This window comes from Dermochelys coriacea, chromosome 14, assembly GCF_009764565.3.
Source record: "Dermochelys coriacea isolate rDerCor1 chromosome 14, rDerCor1.pri.v4, whole genome shotgun sequence".
Lineage (NCBI taxonomy): Eukaryota > Metazoa > Chordata > Testudines > Dermochelyidae > Dermochelys > Dermochelys coriacea.
In genome coordinates, this window is record NC_050081.1 from 14,727,032 (window position 1) to 14,745,381 (window position 18,350).

General features: G+C 46.1%; 1 protein-coding gene across 1 annotated transcript; it reads left to right on the forward strand.

Annotated features, from left to right (window-relative positions):
* Nucleotides 1-1,960: 1,960 nt before the first annotated feature.
* OTOP2 (otopetrin 2) lies at nucleotides 1,961-7,632 on the forward strand. The gene is made up of 6 exons (XM_038371876.1): nucleotides 1,961-2,366; nucleotides 2,869-3,005; nucleotides 3,741-3,799; nucleotides 4,844-4,974; nucleotides 5,601-6,496; nucleotides 7,462-7,632. Exons 1-6 carry the CDS (start codon nucleotides 1,961-1,963, stop codon nucleotides 7,630-7,632), a joined length of 1,800 nt encoding a protein of 599 aa, XP_038227804.1.
* The last annotated feature ends 10,718 nt before the right edge of the window (nucleotides 7,633-18,350 follow it).

Genomic DNA, 18,350 nt, shown 5'->3' on the forward strand with positions numbered 1-18,350 from the left:
TGGGACCGAGTAGTCCATAAACATTAGCTAAGATCAAATGGAGTGTCAGTGTAGCATGTAATCCATTGTCTCAGGGCAATCTAGCTTGCCCTTGCAGGGACCTGGACTTGATCTAATGGATCTTTGATCACAGATCTTTATCTATGATCCTGTGACCTAGAGGGGAGGCTCATGCCATGCTCAGTAATGTTCATACCTCATGCCCTTCAAAGGCAAATAACTCTTATCTCCCCATCTCTCTCTTCCCTAAAACCAGCCCATTGCACACAATGGATCATGGGAGTTTCACTGAGAAGTTTATGAAACTGTACTGTCAGCTCCAGAGATTGTGTAAATCAAGACGATGTCCAAATAGGTATAAATTCTGCAGCTGTCCAGATTTGAGGGAAGAGGAACCTCGTGTAGCAGCCCAGGTAAGATCAGAGAATCAGGTGGCAGGCGTAAAAGCAGGTTGGTGGAATGGCTTTCGGCTTTAATAATAACTTTGCTCTCAGAGATACTTCAGCCCAGGTTTCCCTAGTGATAAATTCAAAGTTTTATAAAATATTAATAAAGCACTGAGCTTAACCTATTTGTAACAGGTTTTGGAGGAGTTGGAAAGCTAGACAAGCTCACCAAGGAACCTGTTTTAGTGCCTAAGCTTGCTGCAAACTACACTGTGTTTTTCTAATGGATTCCTATTCTATTAGGTTTATCATTGTAATAGGTCTGTTTCTTTGCAGGAAGCGTGACATTTTGTCTGCATGTTTTGTGGCTGGAATTTAAATCCAACCATGTTGGCCATTTGCCCTGAGACCTTTGATCTTGCCTGCATTCTCATGCTTTCCAATAGTTCATGTCAATAAACATTTAAATGTTGTATTATATATTAGGCGTGTGTTACCCTGGGGAGTTAATATTTGTGTTAAACTGACATTGAATTAGCTCTCAAGCATTGATTTGAGTTTTCAAAAGTGACAAAACAGTGAGCGCAGCCCATAGGATCTCAGTGACCAAATGCTACTGAGGAAATGTCTTGCTGCCCTTTTAAACAGGCTTCTTCAGATCTAATGATTCCCTTTAGCAGAGATAGATACTGAATCTCATTCCACTAACAGCGGAAGCAGGACATGCATATAGCACAAAAGGTGCAACCCCATGAGAAAATAAGTTACGGCTGTGTACACACCTTGAATTGAGGGGAACACCACCAGAATGGTACAAAACCTCATGTTCTCTTCCAGGAGCTGCACTCACCTGTGCTACTGGACATTCTCTAGCCATCCATATCTGGCATTCACTTTACTAGACATCCGATCACTACTATTTTCTCACAGGGTGGCACCTTTTGTGCAGTAAGCGCATGCCCTGCTCCTGCTGTTATTGGAATGAGATTCAGGGTTGGACCAAAGGGGAGGGTGAGAGGCAGGAGGTTCAAGGGAGATGGAACAGTGGGGGAGGAAGCAGAAGCCAGCATGCACTAAAACTAAGGATGAGCTGACTTCTGATATTTCTCTCTCCAAACTCCCCACGCATTCAGAGAAACACCTGCTGCAACTGCATTTCTCTGAAGGAACTTTGCCAATTGTTACAAGGAGGAGGGAGGTAAATTGTTCTTCTTAACCTCTGAGGATAGGACAAGAAGCAATGGGCTTAAATTGCAGCAAGGGAGGTTTAGGTTGGACATTAGGAAAAACTTCTGAACAGTCAGGAAGCTTAAGCACTGGAATAAATTGCCTAGGGAGGTTGTGGAGTCTCCATCATTGGAGACTTTTAAGAGCAGGTCAGACAAATACCTGTCAGGGATGGTCTAGATAATACTTAGTCCTGCCATGAGTGCAGGGGACTGGACTAGATGACCTCTTGAGGTCTGTTCCAGTCCTATGATTCTATGATTCTTTGATTCAGATGGAGTGATCCTTTTATTTCTGGGGTTCTGTTCCTGATAGCAGTAACACTTGGCTTTGGCATTAGTTGAACCATGACCGAGGAGCCCGTGCGGACAGACAGCGAGATCAGTCATGAAGACTCCATCATGGGCTCCGGTCAGAGAGAAGACATTGCCAGCAGGGCCTCCAGCCCAACAGGCTCCTTGGGCCACCATCCGCACTCGCCCCCTTTGACGCACAAACCCAAGGAGATCTGGAAGAAAGGAGGCCGCATGTTCTCGGTCCTGCTGGCCGTCAATTTGGTGCTACTGGCCTGCACCCTGGTGAGCAGTGCGGCCTTCAACCAGGTAGCTGTCCACGACTATGACGTGTTTTTCCTGCTGACCATCATGATGCTGATCTGTATTGCCTGGATCCTCTTCTACCTCATCATCACCAAAAAGCGCCAGGATGCCATCCTCTACAAGGACTCCCATGCGGGACCTGTCTGGCTGAGAGGTAGGAAGCCACCATGGGTGATGCCTTGGGATGGCGGGGGAGTGGGTGGAGATGGGATCCCATACAAGCTAAGCACTCTGTGGGCAAAGCATTGCCCAGATGGCCTCCTAGGGGCCCTTCTCAAAACATCACTCACAGAGAACTTCATAAGGTTCCTTTCCTTAGTGCTCTGGGTCTGAGGGTTTGACTACTCCAATGATCAGTCTCATTAACCTGCTGGATCCGGTACTTACACAGGAGGGTTCTCTGACGTACTCTGTTGTTTTTCAGCCTCGTCATTTGCCATTCCAAGGGCTGTTGGTGCAAAGGATTTGTAGGCTTTAGGGTAAAAAGGAAACTGGGACTACTATAAAGGGGAAGCCCAAAACGCCACCTGCCTCCACATGGCAATGCCATTTCTCTCCCTCCGCCGTCTGTCTAGACAAGCATGGGCTCACCTACATCTACCTGTCCACCCCCACCATGCGCATGTCATCTCTAATTGCTTTTGCTTCCTCAACAGGAGGCCTGGTTTTGTTTGCCATTTTTACCCTCGTGATGGACGTGTTTAAAACTGGGTATTACTCCAGCTTCTACAACTGCCTGTCTGCCATCAAAATTATCTACCCTATCGTGCAGGCTGTGTTTGTGATCGTCCAGGTGAGCGTGGGCTCTTTCAGTGCCCAGGGGACAGGTGGGGTGAGCTCAGGGACAATGCTTGTCCTTCCCGGGGTGCTGATCGCTCTTGGACCGGTCTCTGCCCAGCGAGCTTAGCTCACTCCTAGCTCTGTTCTAACCTAGCAGAGCAAACTCAGCTGACTAAACTCCTCAGGGAGCACACTTCCTCATGGCCAAACCATATTTGATCTGTGGTGACTTGCTTTAGGTCAAGGTTCATAACTCTTTTCCATACTATGACCTGCTATTATTTGCATAGCAGGACTGGTCATCTGAACCCCCTAGCCAGGACTTCTCTCCCATTTAGCAACATGGAAAGGGCAGGATGGCCGTAACCCCTGATATCTATTCATGATTGCCTGTGGGGTCTCAACCCCAGGTTGGGAACCTCTGGTGGATGTCAATACTGTGGAGCAGAGAGGGCTGGATGGGAGCAAGGGATAAGCAGGAGCAGCCTTATGTGCAGCAATGGTGGGCAGAAGAAGGAGCTGCGGAGGCAGAGTGGAGAGCATGGGAGGGCTACAGCACAAGGCAAAGTAAATGGGGCAGGAATGGATGGCAGAGGAGCGACACGGGTGGGAAAACGGGCCCAATGCAGCAGAGAATAGGGCAGGGCCTGACTTTCATTCAGCAGAGCATGGAAGTGACCGGGTCTGTTTCTAGTCTGACACTGCCACTTTGAGGGTCAGTCTTAATCAATGCTTATATTTCTTCCAGACGTACTTTCTGTGGATTTCTGCCAAAGACTGCATTCACGTGCACCTGGACGTTACCAGGCGAGTATTTCTCCCAGCTGGGCGTGTTCCCTTCTGCACTGGTCCCCATTCCTCTGCTTGCAATTCGCTGCAGCTACAGGTGGAACATTCCTACATTCTTTCATGTCAATGGATCTGTTACAGGATTATCCTACCAGGCACACATAAGAGATGGCCCTGTGGTGACAAGTGGAGAGCTGCCACTTGGTTCCCAGCTACCCTGAAGTGCTAAAAGGGGAGAGTCCAGTCACAGATCAGATTCAGTAAGCTGTAGAAATGGGGGCCAGCTGCAAAATTGAGAGGCAGAGCCAGGGTGTTGGTTTGGATGCCTCTCCAGTGTAATCCCAGCCCATGCAGTGTGGCACTCTGTCCCCTTCTAGTGGTGGCTGACCCACAGATAGATGTTAATGAGCCGGCTACCATGGGCTCTCCTGTACTAGCAGCTCACCCTTTAAGATCCAGAAGCAGGAAGACTGATCCCCATGCAGGGGCACAGCCTTACACTAGCACATAATACTTAAATTTAAAAAAAAGTCCTGGTCACTTCCCCGGTACTAGGAAGGAAGACAAAGGAGCGTCAGGAAGATCAAAAGGCTGATGGAATGAGAAACCAGACCTCAGATGATCATATTCACTTTTGCAAGACTGGATCCACCTTTCTGGACAGGCCAACCCTGACCAATTACTCCACATACTTCCATCCACACCCTGTGACAGGCTGAGCCAGAAACAGTGAGAGACGAGACTCAGTTGGTGCTTACCAGGCAGGGTAGATGGTATGAAGAGTGAAGGGAATGAGAGAGAGCAGTTAGAGCAGCAGACAGGGAATCAGGACACCAGGACTCTCTTCTTGACCCTGCCACAGGCTCCCTGTGTGACTGGGGGAAAATCACTTCCTCTCCCTGTGCCTCAGTTTCTCCATATATAAAACAGGGGTACTGATACTTGCCTACCTCACAGAGGCAAGGCTTAATTCACTCATGTTTGAAGAGTGCATTGAGGCCTAGAGAGGATAGGTGCCAGAGAAGCAGACTTTGCCTTGATTCTGTCTCTTCTCTCATATAGGTGTGGCTTGATGCTGACGTTGACCACTAATCTAGCCGTGTGGATGTCGGCCGTAACGGATGAGTCCGTGCATAAATCACACACAAAATTCCAGAACTTAACAGAAGGAACACACAGATGGATCATGAAAGGTAATTTGCCCATTAGTAAACCCAGCTAATTCTGGAGCTGAGGCTACGGAGTTAGAAGTCTTTCTCCGGATCAGAGTCTGGTACCCTTACTCCGGCTCAGCAGCAATTTCATTGATGAATGAATGCAAGGGGACTGCTCAGAGTAAGGTGCTATCTTGTGTGAGTAGGGGTATTCCAATCTGGACCTTAGCATTTGTGTCTTGCTTTGTGTCCAGCAGGAGTCATGGGGATGGAGGGAGAACCTAGAATGAACAGAGGAGGAGGAGGGGAGAGGAGGAAAAGAAAAGGAAAGAGAGAGAACAAAAGAAAGGACCAGGGTGGAAGAGGAGAGGAAGGAAGAAGGGATTCTAGATAGGCCCAGATAAGAGAAGAATGTTCACTAAACCAATTGTTTGACAAGGGGGAAAGCAATTCAGAAAGGCAGAAACCAAAGGGAGGCTGAGGTTTCAATGGGCGGACTCTCAGTGTCCAGGCAACCCTGGGTTTTGGGGTCATGAGATCTACTTGTATCTTTGGTTCTGCATTTTAGTGACCATCATTCTCCAGAGTGAGGCTCTTCAGGTCTGTTAACAAGTGCTTGTTCCTTGGAGTAACAATATAACATGTATGTGTTTTTCCTGTTCCAGCTGGAACGGCAAGTGACTCAATAGAAGGCTGTAGTTGTACCAGTGAAATTTGCAAGATCTTCCAGAGTGGCTATTTTTGGTTGTATCCCTTCAACATTGAGTACAGTCTCTTTGCCTCTGCCATGCTGTATGTTATGTGGAAGAACGTTGGACGCCTCATAGACCACCACACCCACCATATCCACCACCTGAAGTTCAGGCTCTTTAGAAGGACCTTTTTTGTGGGCATCATTTTGGGGCTGTTGATACTGGTGAGCGGCCTGGCGGTCCTTATTGTTTATGAGGTGGAAGTGAATGCCAGTGGCCAGCCAGACAAAAAGAACGAAGCACTCATCATGTATTACACCTTCAACATTGTTTGCCTGAGCCTGATGTCTCTTGTCTGCATTGGAGGTTCCATTGTCTACAGGTTTGATAAGAGAGACATGGACCACCTCAAGAATCCAACCAGGACTTTGGACATGGCCTTATTGCTGGGGGCTGCCGTCGGACAATATGCTATCTCCTACTACTCTATTGTGGCTGTGGTGGCCAGCACTCCAAGGGATGCTGTAAGTGCCCTCAACTTGACCTACTCACTGCTGATGATCGCCCAGCACACCTTCCAGAACATCTTCATCATTGAAGGCCTTCATCGGCAGCCCCCAGAAGATGACCACAAAATTCATCCTCACCAGAAGGACATATATGGACTCACCTTTGTCAACATCAATGCCGTATCCCTCCGCATCCCCGAAAGCAGCAGTGCCCTGCCATCCCCCTTGCCCCACGGTCAAGGTGCGGTAGCAATTCAGCCTTCAGAGGTGGTGCAGTCCATAATGGTCCCCAAGAAGGTGAAATGGAGGAGGAAGTTTCTAAAGGAGATCTCCTTGTTCCTGCTCCTGTGCAATGTAATTGTAAGTGACAATCAGAAAGGGATTTTTTGGGCGGTGGGTGGGTTGGTGGAGGGCAGGGGGTCATGTCCAAGAGGATGTGGTCTAAGGAAAATGTTCCTTTTTCTTACCTTAAATCTCTCACTTAAATCAGAAGTTGCTGCACTGAAGTCAGTGGAGTTATTGGAAAACATTCTCTGCTGGTGTAACTAGGCACAGCTCTCTTGATTTCAGTGGCTTTTTGCCCATTTATGCCAGCAGAGAACTGGAGCCCATAACATTGTACAATCAGTGTGAAGGAGAGGAGAATCGGGGCCCAATATTTTTCATTAAGCTTAATCCTTTGATACTAAGTTTTTAATGTAGGGGAAAGGCATTTAGAGCCTGATCTAAGCCATTTTGTTATACGTTAGACAGCAAAAGACATGATGTCACGTGATCAGTATTGAAGTAGCATGGGTGAAATTCTAGCTCCATTAAAGCCAATGGCAGAACTTCCATTGACCTCAGTGGGGCCAGGATTTCACCCTATGGGTCAAATCGTATTCTCAGGATCTCTATTGACAGGTGTAGCTCAGAGCAGAATCTGGCCCCGAAGAGCTTCACTTAGAAACCTGCCTTGATTAGCAATTACACTTGATTAGCAGCCACGATTTTCATTGCAAGCCCTAAGGGAAGCCAATTAAATGTAGCATGACCCCCCTTCTCTCCCCCATGTTTTGAAGGCATTTTGATTTACAGGAAAGCTGTGGAGGAAATACACACATTTCATAGGAGCTACAGCTTCTGATCAAACCAGGCACAGACGATTTAGATAAAGAGCCTCCACTCTTTTTCTGTCTCTAATATGGTCCTGAATTTAGAAGATTTATCCTTTCCCTTCTCTCTGACTCTTCTGCCCTTTGAAGCTCTTAGCAGCAGCTACAGCTTCTCACCCCATCCCATCCCTCTCACTGAGACTGTCACATTTGTTTCCCACCTCCAAACAGCTCTGGATCATGCCAGCATTCGGCGCCCGGCCGCAGTTTGACAATGACAAGGAACTCAACTTCTACGGCTATTTGAGGTGGGCTGCCATTGTGGACATTTGCCTGCCCTTCGGGATCTTCTACCGCATGCACGCAGTGGCCAGCCTACTGGAGGTCTACATCATGTCCTAAAAGGAAGAACACCTGCTCTATCAACCCACCTTTCCCACCCCAGGACTGAAAGTCTGAGCGGCTGTACTGAAGGGTTTGGGGGTTGCATGCATCTCACGCCCTAGCGATGACAGGGCATTACTGCACCGCCATGGAAATAATCCACTCATAGTCCCAGATGTTGTTTTCTACTCATGTATGAGTGCGTGTGTTTGATTTCAATTATTGCTTTAAGTTCTAAGGCTTTTAGAAAAGTGGAACGTGTACAAAGTAGGGCAATGAAAACCATGTGCGGTTCATTCAAATTGATACCCCTTCCTACTAAGGGCCTGATCCTGCCGCCTGCTCCCAACACCATTGACTTCATTCTCCCAGGGGGCACTCGGTATCTTGTCAGAGCCCATCTATGTGCAGGCTGAATCCTGTTCGCTTGAAGAGATCCATTGGCTTCAATGACATAACTCAGGTGCCAAGGCAAATGGGACACAAAGCTACATCTCACCGCTGGGAGCGCCATTGCAAAGGAGAAGAATCAAGCTCACAGACATGAAAACTGAACTGGTGGATGTTGAAGGCTTTTGAAATCACGTTAGAATTCTTTTCTCCCCACTACCCGACCACAGTCCTGACGGCTTCGCAATACTGTCTTTGATCACATCCCCTTTCTCCTCATTGAGACTGTATAGCTGCTGACCAGCCAAGGCCCAGAATGACTGAAAGCATCCTTATTCCGGACAGAACCTACTCATATGCTGAATTCCCACTGAAGCCAACTGGCCCTTAGCACATGGTTAAGTGCAGTCCTGAATAAGAATAGACTTAAGCACGTGCTTAAGGTCTTTCCTGAATCAGGGCCGACGGTTAATTCTATTACGAGAATTAAAAGGATTTTTTAAATAGTTTAATGATTTTTTAAAAAACATATGAACTTATTTTATATAAAAAATATTTATTGATTTTCAGTGTAACAATGAATGGCTAAAGGTTCACAGTGCCACACAATGCACACATTGGAGATCCAATTCATTCTATAGGCCAGGTTTCCTGACCTTAGATGAACACACAGGGCTGCCAGTGATTTCATTTGGAGACCTGTGCATCAGAGAGTGGAACTGATCCGTATGGTATCTGCCTAATCTGAAGCAAGCCTCATGAACTCTAAACAAGCCATGTTTCATTTGGCTGGTGCATATCAGTATCAGCAAATGAGTCAACATGGCACAGCTCAATGTCTCTCTCTAACAAAGTTATGTTTGTAAGAAAGAAAGAAATTTCATTGTACTGAAGAGGAAAATCGCAGAGCTGATGAAAATTAACAATAATTTCCTGAGGCTATTTGTATATTTCTCAAATAAAAGATTAAATGAAAATCATATTACTTGACTGAGCAGAGTTTATTTTTCACCAGCCAGCTAGAGTCACATGTAGGTTCGGTCCATGTAACACCAGAGTGAGAGGGAAAAACAAAGATTTTGAGGTGGTTGAAATATTTTGCCCCCCCAAAAAGAGTTCACATTTCAAAAATTCATAGATTTTAAGGCCAAAAGAGCATCTAGTCTGGCCTCCTATATATTGCAGGCCATAGAATTTCACCATTTACCTCTCTATTGAGTCCATTAGTTTGTGTTTGACAAAAGCTTATCTTCCAGAAAGGTGTGCAGTCTTGATCTGAAGACATCAAGAGAGAGATAATTCACCACTCCCCTCGGTAGTTTGTACCAATGGTTAATCACTCTCACTGATTAAAATGTGTGCCTTATTTCTAATTTGAATTTGTTTGGCTTTAACTTCCAGCCATTGGATGCTTTTCTTTTAGTTTTTTTATTAAGGCAAAGTTACACTAAAATGTTAGCCTACTACATCATATATTACATATTCAGGATCAGGTTAATATTCAAAGAACCTGGCTAAAGATTCTGACTTGCTGGCTGGGGATCCCTCTTCTAAATACCCTTCCTCTTTTTAGTTCTCCTCTTGCGTATGTCCTTGGTGTGAAAGCTTTTCCATTACAAGAACAGTCTGTATTTTACTATACCACAATTCCATAGGGGGGAGGTGTCACATTTTCCCAATAAGTTGCAATACAGCGTCTAGCTGCTAAAAGTGAAAACGAAATTCATTTGTTGTTCGGTTTAAAATGCTGATCCTTTCCTAGATCATTAAGCAAGCAGGTCAAGGAGGGATCTCCTAGCCATTGCTTCTTGTCATGCCTTTCTCCACTAGACTCAAAGCCCATTAGAACTTTTTTTAAGACCAGCTCTTCAGAGGTTACAAATTAACGTGGAAGAGAAACAAACGAATGAACTGGGAAATGGCTGGACAAAAAAACCCTAGCCAGAATCTTAAGTTCTCCCTCTGAAGAATTTACTCCTGCTGGTGAATTGTACTTTCCTTATTATTTGCCATCAGAACGTGTTACCCTCTGTCAAGGTTACAGGACTAGCTCTAACTCTGCTCCCGCTCTGGTCTCTCTAAGTCCACCCCCACAGGAATCGGGACCCAGGCTTTCAGCTTCCTTTGGGCTATAGAACCCTGTGCATCAACTGTACTTACCCAACAGATCCGACTAAGTTCAGGTACTTGCATATCTTCCCTTCAGGAGTTGCCACCAGTGGTGTATAGACTTAAAACAAATGTATTGTTGATTTTAACCACAGGAACACAACGCATAGCATAAGAGAAAAAGGATTTTAAAACAAAAGGTCTTCACACATCTATCTTAACTACAGTCCTAGACACTGGCAAACCCTAACCTCTGACGGCCTGGATCTCAGCCTCCAAAGTTCTCCTACCCCTTGAGCGAGTGCCTGTCTTTTTAAACCCCTCCTGGCTCCTTTGTTGCAGTTTCCCAGGCTTGGACTGCTGGCCAAAACCTGTCTGCTTAGTCTGCTGCAGGGGGTCAAGCCAGGGCATCAAAACTCAAAGTAGTGGCTCTTGAATAGGCTCTGAAGTAGAGCTGGGCAAAAATTTTCCAACAAATCTTTTTTTCAGCCAGAAATGCAGGTTTGGGTGGACCAAAATGTTTCACAAATGTGTGTCAAATTAGTCAGATTGTTTCAGTAGGAAAAAAGGTCTGGAAAAGTCAAAACGTTCCATTCGGACATTTTTGAAATGAAACCTTTTGACCTTCTGATTCAGAACAACTTTGTTTCAAATCAGACTTCATTTTTATTTAAAAATAATAATAAAAATGTTAAAAAAACCCTCCAAACCAAACCCTTTCATTCAGCCCAAAGCAAACAAACATTCAGCTTTTTTGGTTCCCCAAAAAAATTTGGAAAAAAAATTCATTCAGGTTGACCCAAAATGAATTTTTTCTCTCATAGTTTCAATTCTGCCACCAAACCAAAAAATTAGTTATTTGTACAACTCTATTCCAGTGTTTGCTTGAGAAGGAGATCTCAGAATCCACCTCCTTCCTGAGTGTGGGCAAAGGCTGTTTGTGGCTGAGATAAGTCTGTTTTATTGCCAATGGTTGGCCAATATTGTCTGCTATTCAATTGTGTTAATATGTCTAGCTATAAACAATGACAGGTGTGTTATTAACACAAGATTTTTAAAGCCTATCTTGCCTTTTTGAGCCCATAGCTAGGTAGCTGTTCGAATATGACATTTGCACCTATGTATAATTCTGTGTGTAAAAAAATAAAATAAAGTCCAGGTAGAGAGCAGGTAGAAAATCTTTAAATATATAATTCTGGGCTCTCACATATAAGAGAACCAAAAAAAAAAAATCTCTTTCCCATAATGAATTGGTAAAGGTTTATTTAATGCTCAAAGGGATTTTTACAAGCATTGACGGGCATCAAGCTGCACTGTCTAGCCAGTTTAGAGGACGCTGTGCCTACAGGCAAAGCCAGAGTCTCTGCCCAATTAGTTAAACACAGGTTCAGTCTTGCACATCAGTTGCAACTCACAATCATGTGTAAACCTTTCACTGGCCACAAGCCCTTCTAGCCAATATGAATCCAGAAACTCACTCCAGAACTCTAAGGTAGCTCAACTGAATACGACTGTGAGACAATTAACCCTTCAGTCAATATTTTGTTGCAGCCAGAACAGTGAGAAGGATCAGTAACGTATTCTACCCCAATAATGATTTTTTCATAGCAAATCAAAATGTTTGATACACTAAGATATTTATACTTTCCCCATTAGTAACAGAGCACCTCACAATCTTTCATGTATTTATCCCCACACAATCCCTGTGAGGTGGAACAGAGCTATTAACACTATTTTGCAGAGGAGAAACTGAGGCACCGGGCAGCTAAGTGACTTGTTAAGATCACGCAAGAAGTCTGTGGCAGGGCAGAGACTTATACCTAGGTCTCCTGACCAGCATCTTAACTTCTGGACCAGCCTTTCTTTCACGGTACCTCAAAGTACAGCCATTTTGGAATGAACAGAAATCACATCTCCATTAGGGGCTGCAGCTCCGGGCGGCATAGATGGGAGATAACCAAACGTCTGCATGGGACACAAACCAAACAACTATCACATCAAACAAAGCAATTTGAGAGCTTCAGGGAACAGAGAAAAAGCTGGAGCCTCACCCTTACGGTTCGGTTGCTAAATGCAGAGTTAGGAACCTAAATAAAAGGACCCTGGTTTTCAGTGGTGCTGAGCACCAGCGCACTCCCATTGGTGTCAATGGGGTTTGCGGGAGCTCAGTACCTAGATTCATAGATTCATAGATACTAAGGTCAGAAGGGACCATTCTGATCATCTAGTCCGACCTCCTGCACAGCGCAGGCCACAGAATCTCACCCACCCACTCCTATGAAAAACCTCACCCATGTCTGAGCTATTGAAGTCCTTAGATCATGGTTCAAAACTTCAAGGAGCAGAGAAGCCTCCCTCCAGTCAACCATGCCCCATGCTACAGAGGAAGGCAAAAAACCTCCAGGGCCTCTCCAATCTGCCCTGGAGGAAAATTCCTTCCCGACCCCAAATATGGCAATCAGCTAAACCCTGAGCACATGGGCAAGATTCACCAGCCAGATACCCAGGAAAGAATTTTCTATAGTAAATCAGATCCCATCCATCTAATATCCCATCTCAGGGGATTTGGCCTATTTACCCTGAATATTTAAAGATCAATTACTTACCAAAATCCCATTATCCCATCATACCTCTTAGAAGAAGGCCACTGTTTAGCCTGAATTTGGGTTGAGGAACCCAGGTTCACCTGAGTTTCAGTTTGGATCTGTATTTCACAGCTGGGCCCTCCCCTGTTCACAGGCCAAACCAGCTCCAGTTCCAGACAGCCCTGAACTCCATCCAGATGCAGAGCTGGGTTTTACGGCTTTGGCCCAGTTCTACCCAAACCTGAAAGTCCCAGCCAGGTCTAATACAAATCCAGGTGTCAGGAGAGGACATGAGTCTCCCCTGAGCCATCAAACACACAAAAGCCAGGACCTTTCACCATGTAAGTACACAGGGAGGGAACCAATCTAACAAAGAGATGGAGATAAGAAATCGCTTTATGGCAGGTGAACAATAGGGAGAGGAAGAGGTTGTGATTAGGGCCCGACCTGAGTCATGGTGTCGTGGATACAGAGAATCTGTCCCTGTTCCCTGATTTCTGAACTATTCCTTGTTTCCTAGGTCAGTTTTTGATTTAGTTGAAGGTGAGGCAGCAGGAGGGGAGATAATCACAACAGCTCAGCAGCTGGGTGGGAGATGTGTCCAGTCCACTGGCATGGACGAGGTCGCTGCTCAATGCACGCAGGGAGCGGGGAATTGTCAGGTTTGAAGGTTGGGAGAGTGGGGTCGGGGCAGGGTGCTTGTGGAGGGCTGAGGGGTTGGATGTTTGCTGGGGAGGGGGTGGCAGCTGGGAGGGGAGTTCACCAAAGGGCTGTAGGTGGGTGGATTCAGCTGCTTGTGGTAGGGGAGAGGCCAGGTTGGGTCTTTGCTGAGGGGTGGGGAAATCAGGCTGGCTGCTTGCTTGTGGACAGGTGGGAGCTAGAGGTGAGGCCTGGTTCTTGTTGAGGACTGGCTGGGCGGGAAGAGGGGCAATTCCAACACTGAGCCATTGCCCCATCATATTTGCTCACTAAGGGGGTTGGCTCCCCCACCTTCCGCTGCAGCGAAGGGAAGGGTGCATGGAGAGTTCTCTGGGGAAAATGGCACATAATCAGAGCGTCTCAATTACCTTATCACACCAGAATCTCAACTGCCAATTAGCTCCACGCTGAACCGTCATCTGGGGCATTTATCTGTGATGGGGAAGGGTGTGGGGCTGTACTCTGGAGCGTATTAGGCACAGGCATTCCACAGAACCCTGGTTGGACAAACACCAGAGCACGGTGGCCTCCTACTGCCTTAGCTTGGATTTACAGTTTGACTTGGCAGATCTCTCAGAGCCAGCCTGTAACCTTATTCATGCTGAGTGCACAAAGAAAGCTGTTAATCAGAATGCTGCAGATAATGGAGGGGGAGAGGTTATTTCTGGTATTAATGACTTTGATTCACCCCGGGAACAAAGAAAGCCATCTCTATGCTGGAAAACTGCACCTGTTTAATGAAATGGATTTAAAACCTGAACTCGTTAATCTGGTGCAACCCCAACGTAGACGCATTAAGTTGGTTTAAACCCTGGCTTATATTGAGTCAACTTGCATCAATACATTTGAAAACCGGAAGAGCTATAGTTGAAGAGATGTGCTTTTCAGCATCTGCAAGGCCAGAATCTCAGGGTTAAGCAAAGGTGAACCAGGTGGGTTTCAGGTTTCATTTGTAAACTTCCAGCACTTTTCAAGCGTTGAGTTTCATGAATCACTTTTGAATACTGTAAAATTTTTTTTTTAAACCTTCAATTATTATTCCTCAAGGGAACTTTATTTACTTCTTTTCCTTCCCAGAGGAGTGTTCAGATCTGGGGGGTTGATCTGGTCGATTTGAGTGGTTGATGACCCAGTTCCAATCGCTATCCAGCTTTCGCCAAAGCTGTGGGGAGGGCGGCATTTGGAGCTCTGCTTCTAAAGGTAGAATCTAGGATTTCAGCAAAGCCAATTCCCGTCTCCCTGCCCAGGAGTTACCCACACCCAACTGCAGAAACCTAAGCCTGTGGTTTTAAAATCCACGGGAGGGCTCCCAATATTGCACCAAGTGCTCTGGAAGAAGATTCTGGGTTTGTTATTATCCTATATGAAATCTGTTTTTTCTGTTAAATATATAGGCTACCAAATGATATCTTTGGGTAGCCCAGTGGCCTGCTATGCTCTAAAATGGACATTAGGAAAGGAGCTTGATTACCTATCTAAAATGTTGATTGCACATACATAAGACATGCCATACCAGAACAGACAGTGGTCCATCTAGCCCTGTATCTTGTTCTGGCAGAGGCCAGTACCAGATGCTTCAGAGGTAAGTGCAGGAAATGGTGTAGTGGATCATTATAAAATAACCTGTTGATAGGGGAAATTTCTTCCTACTCCCACCTCCCCATCAGTTATTGGCTGTCTTATGCCATGAAGCATGATGGTTTATAACATGCAATAATATCTTAAAACGCCATTCCTAGGACAGAACTTTGGGGCACTTCCACCCTTGACTTTTTGACAAATAAATAATTCCTGTTCTTTTCTGTGCCTTAGTCAGTTTCTGATCCAGGACAGTAGTTTGCATCTCACCCCATGGTTCCTTCCTTTACTTATCAGTCTCTTGGGAGGGACTTTGTGACTCAGAACTCAAGCATGTTGTAAAAGTGACAAACCCAGAGCTGCAATGCTAGATGTTTCTGTTCTTAATAACCTCTCTCCCAGTGTCGTTTCACCTCTATCTGGACCCCATACATTGCACTTGGAGTTTCAGGGAACACAAACTCAGCTAAGAACAGCACAGTATTGTTCCTGGCTTCCAACCAAACCAGAAGTCAGTGCACATTTGCCAAAAATATTCCAGTGGCCTAAAGAAACTCATCTTCAGTGGGGCTGGGAGCATACAGCAGGCTGAGAACAAGCGTTGTACAGCTCAGATCAAGATGAGCCCAAAGCACACTTGAGGATCTGAACACCCCAAAATTTTGTGATATTGGAAATTCAGATCTGGTTCTGAATTCCTCCTTTGAAGCCCATCTCTCATGTCAGGCAGTGATACAGGTAACTTAATCTTCAGGTACTCCTTTGGTTTGGTTTGGAGATGCACCTAAGAGTTTGCATGTTTATCTGATCATATGTCTAGCCACACTGTGCTACACACTTCTCCTGACCACCATCTCCCAAGATTCATCATTGCTCCTGCTTCTGGTAAGGTTGGAAATACCTTGAGACCATTTTTTCCCATTCTGAGCCAGAACCTCAGCTGGTACAAATTGATATAGCTCCATTGATTTGAAGCTGAGGATCTGGCTGTGTATCCCAACCTTTCCGCTTCCGGAACCCAAGAGAACAGCTCAGAGACGTGCAAACAGCAGAACCATGTCTCTAAAAACCCCTCAGACTTTGCAGACTCAGGTAAAACGAGTCCTGGATCCAAACTCACCTGGTTTTGGTATCACCTAAGAAAAAGCCACCTCCCTTTTGGCCTGTTTCTACAGAGAGGCTCGGAGAAAATGAAAAATGGTGGTGGGAGTGCAAAGAGATCCAAAATTTTTTTTCCAAAACCAGTTCAGCTGAGGTTCATTCTGAGACCAGGGAGAAATTTCTGGTTGTTTTAGCCAGCCCAGTTTGCCCATCATCCCCCACCTGGAGCTCCCTTGAGTGTGCCAGTGAGGGAGAAGTGGCTTTCAGATACCGTGGAGCTTCAAAAGGCATTAGTCATACGGCTTGCAGTTTTCACCAGTCAGCACATCCTGTGTAGAGAACTAACAGGCAGTTGACATGGGGTGGCCAGGGTCGATTCCTATTGGCTGCCCTCTGCCGAGCTAATGAGCCTCTCAGCGAGGTCATTAATATAATGACAATAATATTCCAAAAGTAAACAGGCAAAAATCAATGTGCTGTGAGAGCCCAGGTTCCACTTTCCAGTTGGCAGCCCTTTCCTGCCTGTCGCAGCTCTTTAGAGAAGCCTGGAGAGGGCCGGGGCTGAACATCAGTCATTGCAGGGCAGGGGGTGATTTTAGCTTTGCGTGCCTGGAGAATGTAAAACAGGTCCCACCAGTTGCTGCTTCCACCCTGCAGATCTCACCAGCCTTGTGGAGGTAAGAACGTAACAGAGAGCTCTGGCCAGTATGGACACCTCTTCTCGGCTTCTCCTTTCTCGGGGTCATTCCTTGGAATTGGTGGACAGGTCGGATGTGGTCCTGCACTTCCTGCCGGGTCCCTTTTCTGCTGGCTTGGGGAGTCCTCTCCAGCAGGATGGATGTATTTTGATACTTTTATTCTGGAGGTAGTTCCAGTTAGGAAGTGTCTCCGCCCTGTCTCTCCCTAACACTCCTTGCTCTACGGATCACCCCCTGAGGGAGTGAGGGTGGGATTAGCACCAGCTGCTGAAATTTGGCTCTGAGACTATGTCCTTTCTAAGGGTGCCTGGGTCTGAGATCACGTACCCCCCCCCGCCCCCCGCACAAGCCAGGCGGGATTTGTCACCAGCCTGATAAAGTGGGGAGAGGGAGGTTCTGGGATTTCCACCTCCTCGACAAAGTGAGGGGTTGGGTTTTGTCTTCTAACGCTATGGATCCCTTTCGATCAGAATGAGATTTGCCCAGTGAGCAAGCCCCTGCTTGCCCAGGGATCTGCTTTCCCCTGGTGTATTTAAGCTGCCTGGAACAGCTGAATCAGCCTGGGTCCATTGCTTGGAAGAGACTTCACATGTGTATAAATTACCCCACTAACAGAGCAAATCATGCTGGATCTTTTAGTATCTTCTAGCCGAGTCTTTTCACCGGCTTTGAACAGAACGTTTTCTTAGCCCTCAAGGACTGCATCATAAGATCTCATTTAAGTATCATTTTAAACATAATTCCCATTTATGGACTGCATTGTCTCTGTCTCGTTGGCTGCTGTTCTCCCACAATTCTTGCTGTAAACTCCAGCTAGGTCCAAACTGAAAAGTGCCCCGAAGTTTTGGGCACGCTCAGACCTGTGGAGGTTGATTTGGGCCCTTCTCTGTTCAAAATCGACCATCTTCTAGGGACAAGCTCCAGGTATTTATTCTACCATCTCCCACTGCATTTTGAGGGGGGGAGTGAGAAGAGTCTTCCAGCTCTGCCCCCTCCCTGAGATATGACTTGGGGGTGGGATGGGGGGAGAGGGCAGTCAGGATCTTTTGTTGACAAACTGGTGCAAGCCCAGGAAAGTCTCACACATCTTGAAAGTCCCAGTTCTGCTTTATGCTCCTCGGACACATGCAGGCTGGTTGTCTCATGCATTCAATAAGAATAGCATGGTGTAATTGTTGGCAGAGATGGCCTCAGTCAAAATCTAACAACCAGATAACCCTGAACTTTGGAGAAGTTCTGATCTGGATCCAAACTTTGCGGCTGATCTAGATACTTATCATGAAACAAGCTGAAAACCTGGATGCAGAGGTGGACTTGGAAGAAGTCTAGGGAGCAGGGTGTGAATAGTGCTACCTGTCTTTGGTACCCCACCCCAATGCTTCAAGGTACCTTAATCAACAACAAAACTTCAGCTGGCCGCACAGTTCTTCCAAGCACATGTGATGGTCACATGGGAGTATCCAGACTTGACAAAGGCCAGGATGACACATGCAGAATGCAAAGGATAATGCATGGAACATGCCAAACTGCCTTTAACCAGACATCTATGTTTTCATCTTTCCTTCATTCTGGGGAG

Bases quoted from the DNA above. Each gene is read 5' to 3' on its own strand.
- OTOP2 (XM_038371876.1), top strand. From the start codon at position 1,961: ATGACCGAGGAGCCCGTGCGGACAGACAGCGAGATCAGTCATGAAGAC. The intron at 2,367-2,868 runs GTAGGAAGCCAC...CTTCCTCAACAG, and splicing joins GGGACCTGTCTGGCTGAGAG to GAGGCCTGGTTTTGTTTGCC. The intron at 6,497-7,461 runs GTAAGTGACAAT...ACCTCCAAACAG, and splicing joins TGCTCCTGTGCAATGTAATT to CTCTGGATCATGCCAGCATT.